This window comes from Procambarus clarkii, chromosome 18 (genome assembly GCF_040958095.1).
Source record: "Procambarus clarkii isolate CNS0578487 chromosome 18, FALCON_Pclarkii_2.0, whole genome shotgun sequence".
Classification (NCBI taxonomy): Eukaryota; Metazoa; Arthropoda; class Malacostraca; order Decapoda; family Cambaridae; genus Procambarus; species Procambarus clarkii.
In genome coordinates this window covers 39,602,136-39,615,664 of record NC_091167.1, presented here as the reverse complement: position 1 = coordinate 39,615,664, position 13,529 = coordinate 39,602,136, and the positions used below count along the sequence as shown (strand labels likewise).

General features: G+C 44.2%; 2 protein-coding genes across 2 annotated transcripts; one reads left to right on the top strand and one right to left on the bottom strand.

Annotated features, from left to right (window-relative positions):
• Positions 1-8,408: 8,408 nt before the first annotated feature.
• On the top strand, positions 8,409-9,146 carry LOC123754618 (basic salivary proline-rich protein 1-like). The gene has a single exon (XM_045737092.2). The coding sequence runs from the start codon at positions 8,409-8,411 to the stop codon at positions 9,144-9,146; it is 738 nt and encodes a 245-aa protein (XP_045593048.2).
• Positions 9,147-9,639: 493 nt separating this feature from the next.
• Positions 9,640-10,671, bottom strand: LOC138366101 (uncharacterized). Its single transcript, XM_069326836.1, has one exon. The coding sequence runs from the start codon at positions 10,669-10,671 to the stop codon at positions 9,640-9,642; it is 1,032 nt and encodes a 343-aa protein (XP_069182937.1).
• Positions 10,672-13,529: the final 2,858 nt, after the last annotated feature.

Sequence of the window (13,529 nt, the reverse complement as noted above, 5' to 3'; positions counted from 1 at the left end):
TGGATTCTTGATTTCCTGGATACCGATCAGTTTCTCGTTTTGCTCCTCCATCTTCACTTTCAGACGAAGTGCGCGACCTACTCTTCTGAGTTTTTGGGTACTTACTTTTATCTGCCCATTTATCAAAATTTTTCTCACCCCAAACTCTTCTGGGTCTTTCATAATTTCTTCCTCCCCAGACTCCATTGGATCTGCTATTGCTGCATCTCGCCTCGCTTCTCACTCTGTTCTCCCTTAAGCTCTTGTACGCTTCAGTAATCATATCCGCCCTATCTGCGGCATCTTTCACCTCCTTTATCCCTGCTTCTTGGATCTTGAACTTTGTTTCGGGATGCATCATCTCCAAGAACTTCTCCATGACCATCAGTTGCTTCAGGTCAGCGTAAGATCCAACTCCAGCAGCCTCAATCCACTTCTGGAATCGTCTTTCCAGATCTCTTGCTGTCTCAGCAAACGTACATGCTCCAACTTTGATCATCTCTCTGAAGCGCTTCCTATAAGCTTCTGGGGTTAACTGAAACGAGCGCAATATGCTGCTCTTTACTGTGGCGTAATCCTGGCACTCTTCCAGTGACAATTGGGTGTATGCCTCCCTGGCTGCACCGGTCAATCTTAACTGGACCAGCTGGGCCCATTCCTCCTGTGGCCACTCCTTGATACTGGCTACTTTCTCAAAATGCTCGAAGAAGCTCTCTGCCTCTTCGGGAACAAACAAGGGAATGTCCTTCTCCCTAACCCTAACCTCTGGTGGGTGTGATACCTGGGTGGTGCTCTCTGGCAACCCATGTTCAATCCTCTGCTCAGCCAAGGTTCTATTCGCTTCTATCTGCATTTGTTTTGTTCTCTCTTTTTCTTTTTCGACCTGGGCTTTTTCTTTTTCTTGTTCCAACTCCAGTTCCCTTACTCTGGTTTTCTCTTTTTCTTTCTCCTGTTCCAACTCCAGTTCTCTTACTCTGGTTTTCTCTTTTTCTACTTCCCTTTTCATCTGGAGTTCTAACTTCATCTTTTCCAGCTGGAACTGTCTCTCCTTGTCCTCTCGTTGTTGCTGCATCTGGAGCTCTAACTGGAATCTCTCCAAGCTCCTATTTCGGCTACTCCTGCTACTGCGGCTACTCTTGCTGCTCCTACTCGATCCCTGGGATCTCACTTCATCCTGCCCATCATCCTCCTTTCTACTTTCAGCTCCTTCTTGGGCTCCTTGCTCTGCCGCTTCATTTTTGGCTCTTAACTGCCTCAGGATCTCATCCTTCATCCCAGCTACTTTAGATGCTTTCAACCTGATGCCACATTTTTCTGCTATTTGTTTCAATTGATCCCTCGTGCAACCTTCCAAGTCCTCAGGCTTGCCTGACTCCACAAACGCTTGCACCTTATCCATCTTTGTCCTGTGAGTCTTCCCAAGAGAGAGAGTATACACCTGCGGTCACACAGTTTATCTATTTCAGCAAGGGTGTACAAATCCACTCTTGGACAGGGTGTGGGTGTGTCAGTTCACTCTCCCGGACACAGGCCCCCAATTTATTATATAGACTGTGGGTTGGTTGGTGTTGTCGTCGTTGATCCTTCTCTATGGACAACCCAACCCACAACTCGGCAGAGTGCTTATACTAGGAGATCACCCTTGGCGCTTCTGGCTCTTGGAGAGGGGCTCAACGTCACACGTTCAGGGGATGCGGCTCCAACACTTAGCCTCGTTGTCACGTGCACACACCCACTCGAGCCGCTGTGACTCCCCACTCTCTCCTTATGAGATATGATCTCCTCAATCCCCCTATGACTTACCGGTATTACCTCCTACCCTGTCCACAGCAGTGGTTCTTGGCTCTTTCTCTCTCCTTCTTTACTACCTCCTGGGAAGCCTCACTAGGACAAGGGCAAACACCAGTGAATTGTAACACATTTACTGAACAAAGCACATACACGATACATACACACATCTAATAATAATGAATCCTATACTCTATAATATCCAAATCAGGTTGCACTCCAATACCATCAGAACTCTATTATCAGCTTATCAAGTGGTATCCCAACTCCTGGTTCACCACCTGGTACTATTAACCTCCTCAAGTTGGTCAAGCCCACACACTGTTGCACCATCAGCAAGATAACATATATATATAGAAAACCAGCATTTGAATGTAATAACATATACCAGTATAAATGTTCATTGATACTTCAATATAAGAAACTCCTTGACATAAGGATGCCAACAGTCACTCACCTCTCACTGCGTCTTGCACGCTACTGACAACCAAACACTATCAACTCCCTATAAGTAATCCACCAGAACTTCCCCTTCCACCTCTGGAAGTTCACAACCCTAATATCCTTAGGTTCTGCCGGGCTTCACTACCAGGATCCTCTGCAGCTCCTCCAGGCTGCTATCATGAAGTTTCCTTGTGCAACTACGGTGCTTCACCCTTCTGTTAGGTTCTTCCACAGCTCTCTTGGCTGCTACACCACCTCTACAGAAGCACGTGACACTCCTCTTCACTGCTGCTTCTCCTCACAGCTCGAGGTCCTCTGCTTCACTACCTTGGAGTCTCATCAGCTACTTCCTCTGCTGGCTTCGAAGTTCTCAGCAACTTCTTCCCCAAAGAACAAACCTGCAACCCATCGGCACTCCAATAAAATGTTCCCCTTTAACACATAAACAAAAATAACCACACAATATGCTTGCCTCAAACCTCTATCTGTTCTCTACATACAGTGAGAGTGGACTCCCCCGTTTTGGGCGGGTCCATACTCCACCTCGCCTGGTGTCGGTCCTCACTCACTGGGAGGGTCTTCCTCCGTCAAGAGCCCGGCTCCCTCAGTCTTCCGCCAGCGCTCAGAGGGGGCGGACGTCGCTCCGTGTTCCTCCCTCTTCACTCTCCTATTTCAGGCTTTCTGCCTTATTAAAACATGTCTAACTTATACATAAACATTGCTACTGTCGCTGGGCACACGACCAAACTACAAGTAATCACTATGAACTGGCGTTTATCGTGCTTACCACAGATTAACTGATCGAGGGCGCTTTCCCTCTGACGGCGTCTGGTCAGGGCGCTCCACACAGCCCACAATAATGCTTCTGGGCGATTTAATATCTGCTCGTCGACCAGGACTTGAGACCACAACGTTCCCAGCTCGATTCCACAGCTGGTACGTCCGCACACTTCTCTTCTCTTCGAGATATATCACTAGGGGTTCCCTTCTGACGGGAGCTCAACGGAGCGCGGCTTCCCCCTGCGATGTCTGGCACTCAAGTGAGGTCAAGGTCCTCCAGAAGCGAGCCTCACGCCTCCAGCAAAATGTCCACATCTCCTAGCCAGTCATTTATCTATTTCCTTACTTACTGCCCATAATCTTAAATTGTTTTACATATCCAACCAGCCATTTTTCATATGGGTTATCACCTCAATATTTGCTAGACCTTCTAGTTAGGTCAGGCTTGCTGAATAACTCTCAAGAAGGGAGACTCGTTTCTCCTGCAGGCTGAGATCATAACACTAGGCGAGATGGGAAGGGATGGAGCAGAGGGGGGAAAGTGGGAAGGGGGGGGGGGGGGGTGGCGTTGTGTGCGTCGAGTAGATAACTTTACTAGCTTCAGTCATGCTTGTATTTTACAAGACAACCTACTTCAAGTATGCTTCCACGCCTATATGTATTTGAGAGTAGGCCTACTCTCAACTATATATTTAAAGTAGACAATATATATATATATATATATATATATATATATATATATATATATATATATATATATATATATATATATATATAACTGAAAACTCCACACCCCAGAAGGATTCGAACCCAGACAACCAGGAGCATTATTTGGCGTACCTGGTACCTTAACCACTAGACCACATTGACTGTACAAAAATCATGGTAGTCAATGTGTCGTGAGACTATTTATCCAAGAAGATCCGAGCGCTGTCGGATCTTGGATAAATAGTTCCCCTTCCTTCACCTGCTGCACCGCAGATCGTCAGGTGCTCTCAGCAGTTCCGAACTTGCTCCCCCTTTCCATTGACCACATTTTTATCTTACCTCTGTTCTCTCTTCTCTTTCATAGTCCCTCTCCTTTTGTTCCCTAATATTCTCCTCCCGTTTTTCATATTATCTGCTTCCTGCTCTCTCGTATTCCACTCCTTGCTCATATTCTCCGTCTCACTCTGTTGTTGTTGTTGTTTAAGATTTGCTACTTGGAACAAAAAGTTCCAAGTAGCACGGGCTATGGTGAGCCCGTAGCCCCCCCCCCCCGTCTCACTCATATTCTCATCCTCCCTTTTCCTTCGTATTCTCTTTACTCATATACTCATCTTCCTGCTCTCTCATATTCTTTTTTTTTTATCTTACTATTTGCACTTCTTGCTTTTCTTCTCCTGTATATTTTTTTAATTATTAAAACCTTCATTTCTTTTTTATTCATACATATATAATATTTACTTTTCACTTCCCTTTGTTCTCTTTCGGTTTCTCACCTTCATCACACCTGTTTTCATTATTACACCTGTTCTCCTTATCGCACATGTTCTCTTTATCACCACTATTCTTTTTATTACACCTGTCATCTTTATCACGTTTATCACACATGTCCTCTTTATCACACGTGTTCTCATTACGACACCTGTTGTCTTTACCACACCTGTCTATCACACTTGTTATATTGACCACACCTATTCTATTTACGATAGCTGTTCTCTTCCCCCCTCCTCCCTGTCTCCCCCTCTCCCTCTACCCACTCTCTCCTGGCATTCCTCTCCTACGTTCACGGATCACCTCTGAGTCGAGGTGTTCTGTCCAACACACACAAAAGAGAGACAAGTGTTATGTCTCGTTAATGACCGTCTACTTGGACTGGTTGGTGTCGAGACGCCTTCGCTTCTTGCAAGGAAGGCGGGCGTTCGATCCCCGATGGTCCAAATGGTTGGGCATTGTTCCTGCACTCCGTCCTCATATTCCAGATCTGTTTCCTCATATGGCAAGTCCTTTTTTTTTATAGCCCAGTTCCTTAGCTTCACATACCAGTTCTTGTCATGATATACCAGTTTCTGGTCCTCGCAACCCAGATACTTGTCATCATATCCCACCTCTTTATCCTCAGATTCCAGCTCTTTGTACTCATATTCTCTTTATATAATATATATAATATATTTGTATATAATATAAATAATATATATTTGTATAATATAAAAATATTATATTATACATTATATATTACATTAAGATTACAAATTCTTGAAGCAATTCACATAAGAATAGAACAACCTACCATGAACTCCCAAGTCACGGAACTATTTACTCTACCCACCATGAGAGTAAGGACAAGACCGGAATATAACGATGCCAACACTGAAGACACTGTTCAACATAACAGGCCAATTACATCTGATTAATCTTTGTATGTAGTGATGGGATTGGGTGGTTATAGATAGAAACTGCCTCGTATGGGCCAATAGGCCTTCTGCAGTTACCCTTATTCTTATGTTCTTATGTTCTTATGTGCTTCGTCCCCGATTTATCCCATATGTATCCCCCTTGTTTTTACCTTTTTGTACTTGTCTTATCACCTGACCCCGTACGGGTATAAATCAACGAGTTCTGTAATTCTTTTCACTTGAGAATGAACCATGGAGGTTCGAAACGTGTGCAAATTGTATAAATAAGTTTAATACATTCTATAGTAATTCAGTTTTTTCTTCACCTTGAAATAACGAAAATGAGTTTTGGAGAACTCCTTTTTCAGCTAAGCCCTGATGCTAGGAAAATAGAGGGATAGAAGCCCTAAATCAGAAGAGAGTAAATACAGAATATGCGGTCATATTCAATGAGACATGTTTAAAAGAAAACCTGCTGCCAGTATACACCAATATATTATATATATATATATATATATATATATATATATATATATATATATATATATATATATATATATATATATATATATATATATATATATATATATATATATATATATGTCGTACCTAGTAGCCAGAACGCACTTCTCAGCCTACTATGCAAGGCCCGATTTGCCTAATAAGCCAAGTTTTCATGAATTAATTGTTTTTCGACTACCTAACGTACCTAACCTAACCTAACCTAACTTTTTCGGCTGCCTAACCGAACCTAACCTATGAAGATAGGTTAGGTAGGGTTGGTTAGGTTCGGTCATATATCTACGTTAATTTTAACTCCAATAAAAAAAAATTGACCTCATACATAATGAAATGGGTAGCTTTATCATTTCATCAGAAAAAAATTAGAGAAAATATATTAATTCAGGAAAACTTGGCTTATTAGGCAAATCGGGCCTTGCATAGTAGGCCGAGAAGTACGTTCTGGCTACTAGGTACGACATATATATATATATATATATATATATATATATATATATATATATATATATATATATATATATATATATATACATATATATATATATATATATATATATATATATATATATATATATATATATATATATATATATATATATATATATATAATCCTATGAATATTCGTGAATACCATGTATAGGTCATAAGTAAATATCACGTATAATCAGCGACAACAGTGATCATATACCTCACCATTGCTAATCAAATATTTTCGTTTCAGTTTGATGCATTATTGTTGAACATTTAGACGGTGTCTAGACGGGGGAGGGGGACGGAGGCTGCATTATCTTGGCCATCACAGGCAGGAGGAGCAGGAGGTGGTGGCCACGCCGCGCGGGACACTATAAGCACCATACTTGGCATGTCATTACACAGTACAATTTCCTCGCTAGCTGCTAATCGCCGGTCTGAGGAAACAAGGCAGTTCTTAAACTTTTATAACTGCGTAAGTTCTCCGTCCCCACTCTCCGTGCTAGGTTATATGGAGGTGGCCAAAAACACAACTTTGCTATCTCTGCTCCAGCCGGGTGGGCTGGGAGGTCGATACCTACGGTAATGATACGATAGCCTGATGGCGTTCAGTTATGCGAAGCCTGGCCTACCTGGCATTATTACTCCCACTATTTTACGTCGCGTTTATGTATATTTTACGATCAGTATAATGGCAGTGAAGAGAGGGAGGAGAGAGTGGAGTACAGGTGGAGGTGTACTACTCCTCCTCCACTCCTGCCCCCCCCCCCCTCCTGGTGTCACCAGTCGGTATATATTGCCTTAGTAAATTGTTATTATTTTAGTTATATTTTGTAATGTATTTTAATATCTTTCAATCAACCAATCTTCCTGAAATGGTAACTATAGTAACTCTTTAGTGGAATGGACTGGAACTATCAGGGAAAACGCCAAGCCATTGCAACTATATAGCACTCATAGGTTTATAGTACCAATATAGTGACGCGTAAGCCACTTTTTGTACTATTAATTTTATAGAGTTCAGGAAAAATGACAACTGAAAAGAATACTTGAATATTGCTAGACCAAGAATAGCGCGTATTTGCACTATATTAGGCTTAAGATAAAGTTTATTAGGCCTAGGATTGCTAGGAGAAGTTAGGTTTAAAGTTGCGACTAAAAAATTTTCCGGTTTGTCTAAATTAAATAATACAAAAGTAAACTTTCTGGTTCCATCACTACAAACGGGTACTCACCACCAAACCTTTACTATAAGTGCTTTCACTTTAGAAGGATGGAAAACTTTCTGTGCAATAACGATCATATAAATCATATGATGCTCGAACAGAAACTGCTTACTAACATCAAGGTGCATACTTGCAGGCCAGAATAGGAATTCACGTATTCAAAACTTGTTATGGAAGGCCATATGGTCTAAGGAAAACAAAGATGATTTTAACCATTAATATATACAATCCTGGAGCTATGAGCCCCATGATGTGTCCGATGTAGACACGGAGGTGCAGCTTTAAGTCCGCAGTACACAGTGATTGTAACAGTCAGAGCTGTTATAGAGAGAAGAGTCACCTGAGGATTATTTAAAATGAGAGCTGGAGGAAATGGAGAGAGCGGAGGACAAAATAGGTAACCAGCTTTATAGAGAAACTCTAGAAAATTGTCCAAAACAGCCGAACAAAATATACATTAGACAGGCAAAAACACTTTTTCAACCGTAAACAATCCATTTATAAAGCATATTTTGCATTGCAACTTGAACTCTTAATGCATTTAAGCATACTCTTCGTATATTAACATTGCTTTAAGGCTAAAATCTGTATTAACTAGATCGCAATATACCATTCCAGAAATGTATTAAGAAATGTATTGAGAAACCAGAAAAAAACAACGTTTGAGGCGATTTCCACAAACCAGTGAAAATCCGCCATCAATCGTGGCGCTTCACTACTCAAAACACTCCAACTGGAAACACAAAATAATAACCATTTACATACTAAAACTATTACAAAATATGTTGTAATTATCAAAAAGAACAAATGTTACCATAACATGCAGAACACTGGAAAGACCCAAAACGCAGGAGAGACCCAGTTCCCACAGCCTCGAGCAGCAGAAGAGACCCAGTTCCCACAGCCTCCAGCAGCAGAAGAGACCCAGTTCCCACAGCCTCCAGCAGCAGAAGAGACCCAGTTCCCACAGCCTCCAGCAGCAGAAGAGACCCAGTTCCCACAGCCTCCAGCAGCAGAAGAGACCCAGTTCCCACAGCCTCCAGCAGCAGAAGAGACCCAGTTCCCACAGCCTCCAGCAGCAGAAGAGACCCAGTTCCCACAGCCTCCAGCAGCAGAAGAGACCCAGTTCCCACAGCCTCCAGCAGCAGAAGAGATCCAGTTCCCACAGCCTCCAGCAGCAGAAGAGACCCAGTTCCCACAGCCTCCAGCAGCAGAAGAGACCCAGTTCCCACAGCCTCCAGCAGCAGAAGAGACCCAGTTCCCACAGCCTCCAGCAGCAGAAGAGACCCAGTTCCCACAGCCCCCCAGCAGCAGGAGAGAGACCCAGTTCCCACCGCCACCCAGCAGCAGGGGAGACCCAGTTCCCACAGCCCCCCAGCAGCAGGAGAGACATAGTTCCCACAGCCCCCCAGCAGCAGGGGAGACCCAGTTCCCACAGCCCCCCAGCAGCAGGAGAGAGACCCAGTTCCCACAGCCCCCCAGCAATAGGAAAGACCCAGTTCCCACAGCCCCCAGCAGCAGGAGAGAGACCCAGTTCCCACAGCCCCCCCAGCAATAGGAAAGACCCAGTTCCCACAGCCCCCAGCAGCAGAGGAGACCCAGTCCTCATACATCAACAGGTCTGGTTCAATATTACCGGAATGCATACCGCTCCATATACCCAACAAACGTCAGGGGTGACTGGGAAGAGCAAGGTAATAATGGAACAATCAAAACAATAGTGAAGGGAGGAATCGTGGCGAGGCAGAAGAGACGGGTCGGTGAGGCTGACAGAAGGAAAAGAGAGAGAGGACAGGAGAGACAGAGCGAGGGAAGAGATGAGAGAAAAGAGGCAAATCAAAGATATGATACAAACAACGGGAGTTGAGGGTAGGGGAAGAAATAATAATAGGAAGTCGTTTGCGAGTATGGAGTTGAAGGTGGGTGAGGGCGCGAGAGTGCAGCAGGTGAAGAGTGAGGTAAACAAAGAGTGCTCAGAGAGAGTGCAGGGGTCAGGGTTCCCTGATGATGATCAAGGCTGGAGTAATTTAGGGGGAAGTCTAATTGGAGAATCACAGGGAGGAGGGAGAGATCGCAGGAGAGGAGGAAGGTTGACAGGGTTGAACCGATAAGACGAGTAGTGTTGAGAGAAGTGGGGAAGCAGCAGTCCCCAGCAGCAGAGGGGAGGGCGAAGCAGCAGTCCCCAGCAGCAGAGGCGAGGGCGAAGTAGCAGTCCCCAGCAGCAGAGGCGAGGGCGAAGCAGCAGTCCCCAGCAGCAGAGGCGAGGGCGAAGTAGCAGTCCCCAGCAGCAGAGGCGAGGGCGAAGTAGCAGTCCCCAGCAGCAGAGGCGAGGGCGAAGCAGCAGTCCCCAGCAGCAGAGGCGAGGGCGAAGCAGCAGTCCCCAGCAGCAGAGGCGAGGGCGAAGCAGCAGTCCCCAGCAGCAGAGGCGAGGGCGAAGTAGCAGTCCCCAGCAGCAGAGGCGAGGGCGAAGCAGCAGTCCCCAGCAGCAGAGGCGAGGGCGAAGTAGCAGTCCCCAGCAGCAGAGGCGAGGGCGAAGCAGCAGTCCCCAGCAGCAGAGGCGAGGGCGAAGCAGCAGTCCCCAGCAGCAGAGGCGAGGGCGAAGCAGCAGTCCCCAGCAGCAGAGGCGAGGGCGAAGCAGCAGTCCCCAGCAGCAGAGGCGAGGGCGAAGTAGCAGTCCCCAGCAGCAGAGGCGAGGGCGAAGCAGCAGTCCCCAGCAGCAGAGGCGAGGGCGAAGCAGCAGTCCCCAGCAGCAGAGGGGAAGGAGAAGCAGCAGTCCCCAGCAGCAGAGGGGAAGGAGAAGCAGCAGTCCCCAGCAGCAGAGGGGAAGGAGAAGCAGCAGTCCCCAGCAGCAGAGGGGAAGGAGAAGCAGCAGTCCCCAGCAGCAGAGGGGAAGGAGAAGCAGCAGTCCCCAGCAGCAGAGGGGAAGGAGAAGCAGCAGTCCCCAGCAGCAGAGGGGAAGGAGAAGCAGCAGTCCCCAGCAGCAGAGGGGAAGGAGAAGCAGTAATCACTAGTAGCCGAGGGAAGTGAAGAGCAGCAGTCACCACCAGAAGATGGAAGGATGAAGCAGCAGTCCGCTGTAGCATTCACTAGCAGCTGACGTCCACAACTGATCAATGGACTGCCATGGGATGACGCCCAGGTATCACCACCTGCCTACTCATTGCACACACACATACAGCAATTGGGCAACTATTCCGATACTGCAAAGAACAGCTTTAAACGCAGGTAGGATATGGATATTAACTACTAATCATGGGAGATTTACACTATTGCAAGATAGACTGGGAAAACGGAGAAACTCAGTGGGATACAGATTCATGGAGAGGCAAAATAATGGAAACAGCAATGACAATCCTCCTAAGCCAACATTTCAAGGTACTCAAATGAATGAGGGAAAATGACGAACTTGACTTGACTTGGGAATCACTTTGAAAGTGTCAGACATAATGAAAATAACTGTTCGATTACCCCCCCTAGTAATGTACAATCATTGAATACGTGCATTTGAGTATGTGATGGAGGCAGGAATGACATGTTTAAGAAAGGACGAAAAGATCAATGGCTGGTACCAACCCGTTCTCGCAAATTTAATAAGTCAATATTGACTTATTAGTTGCGTGCATAGGTGACATACTAAACATAATAGTTTCCCTTGAAAAGCTTCATAGAAAACACCGACCCTACCTAACCTACTTAGTATGTTAAAATAAGCATCTTATTGCTTCGTAATTACAATTGTTACTTAACCTATTATAGGTATAGGTTAGGTAATAATTGTAATTACGAAGCTATAAGATGCTTATCTTAACATACTAAAAAGGTTAGGTAAGGTCGGTGTTTTCTATGAAGCTTTTCAAGGGAAACTATTATGTTAAGTATGTCACCTATGCACATATTTAATAAGTCAATATTGACTTATTAAATTTGCGAGAACGGGTTGGGTACACAGAAGGAGATATTATGAAGGGGTTGGTCAGGGAAAACACTGAAAGGAACCCAGAGTGAAAACCACACAAGACATGATGGTCTTCTTCACCCAAGAATGTTGAGAAGTAGTCGACAAGTTGCACCTGTCCAAAGGGGAGAACAATGAAAGGCAAGACTAACTTATGGTTTAACCAAGGAAGTACCAAACAGCAAGCCGTATGAATATGTATAATGACATGTATAACCACACAGGAGCAAGAGAATATAAGAGAGAAAAGAGAGGTACATAAAGTGTCTGTTAAGAATATCTAAGAAGAACCGATAATGATATATAGTTTTAAAATTATATAGCAAGTAATGCCTAGGCACAGCACTAGGTGCTCCATGGCCACACTAAGAGGGTCGCTGAATAGCTTCATGGTTCCAGTGCTGGAGCACAGGTCAAAATGTCATCATTATGTTCAATTCACATCACGAGGAAAGTAAAAGTAAAGGAACAGAGGACAAAATGACAGGGAAGTACATATGTATAGAAAACAAATTGCGCAACTCACCTGAAGAATACAAGTCATCACACAGAGCTACGCCTTAGCTCAACTGAGTAGGATATGATGTATAACAAATTTACTGGACAAGTTAGACCTGCTAACATAACGTTGGAAGACAGTCAGTGTAGGGATAATATTCTGAAATGGAGACAGAGAGGAGAAAGAAGACTCCAAGCGAACGTCTTCTACAAGTATATCATGAAAGCCGATGGAAAACACCCTAAGAAAAAGGATAGTAATTAAGTACCTAGACAGAATACCATAAGGGAGTTTTGGGACAGCAAATTTTGGCTCACACGTGTGATAGAATTATATGGCCTGACGACAGGGATCACACTAAAAGAGAGAAGGTTGGATGGAAGGCAAATCTTTGGACTGTCTGAAAGCCTTAGACTCAGTACCTCACGAGATTGGTGCAAAACCTCGGAAGGAAGGAATTATCTAAATTAAGGCAGTTGATAGTGGTAAGGTTTGTGATGTTGTGTACCTTGACTTTAGAAAAGCTTTTGACACAGTACCACATGAAAGACTCATTAAAACGTTAGAGGCTCACGGTATTGAGGGGGGGGGGGGGTACTATATTAAATTGGATTAGGGCATATCTATACCAAAGGAAACAAGGAGTTAGTATAAATGTGGGTTAAGTTAGACTGAGAAAATGTTGTAAGTGGAGTACCTCAAGGCTCTGTCCTGGGACCTTTGTTATTCATAATATATATAAATGATTTAGATTCAGGTTTGAGCAGCAATATTTGCAAATTTGCCGATGATATAAAAATCGGGAGGGAAATAAACACGGAAAAAGACTCGCTATCACTTCCATACGATCTAAATAGGGTTTTGAAAAGGTCAAAAGATTGGCAGATGCAGTTTAATGCTGACAAATGTAAGGTTTTAAGGCTAGGTAATGATGATATAGTTACAAGATACGAGCTAGATGGTTCTTAGGGGCAAATAGGCCTTCTGCAGTTACCATTATTCTTATGTTCTTAAATAAGGCACTAAACCCGGAAGTCTAATTAGCACAAGTTAGAGAAGCAGGCAGGAGTGGCGTGGAAGGTGCTCCATGGGACAAGGGAGTACCTAAGCAACATAATACACAGTGAGAGGATAGATCTGAGTGACGAGATGTTGCCAGTGGTGTCCCAGAAGGATAATTATTATTCCATATATTATTCCCCATCTATGTAAACAATGCACCAGAAGAGATAGGTTCCATACTCTCAACAGTTATTGTTCACACAAAAATGATGCGATGAAACGGCAGGGTGACCTGGACAATTCTGAAAGAATAGTGTAACAAGTGGCTACTAGAGTTCAACTCAAGTAAGTGCCAAGTAATGAAAGTAGAGGCTGACAACAGTATTCCTAACTCAAAGTGCTAAACGAGAGGTGAAGCCCCTCAGGAATAAGACAGAAAAGTTCATGGTGGTTGATATGAACCATCATGAACTTGAGTTGTTCAT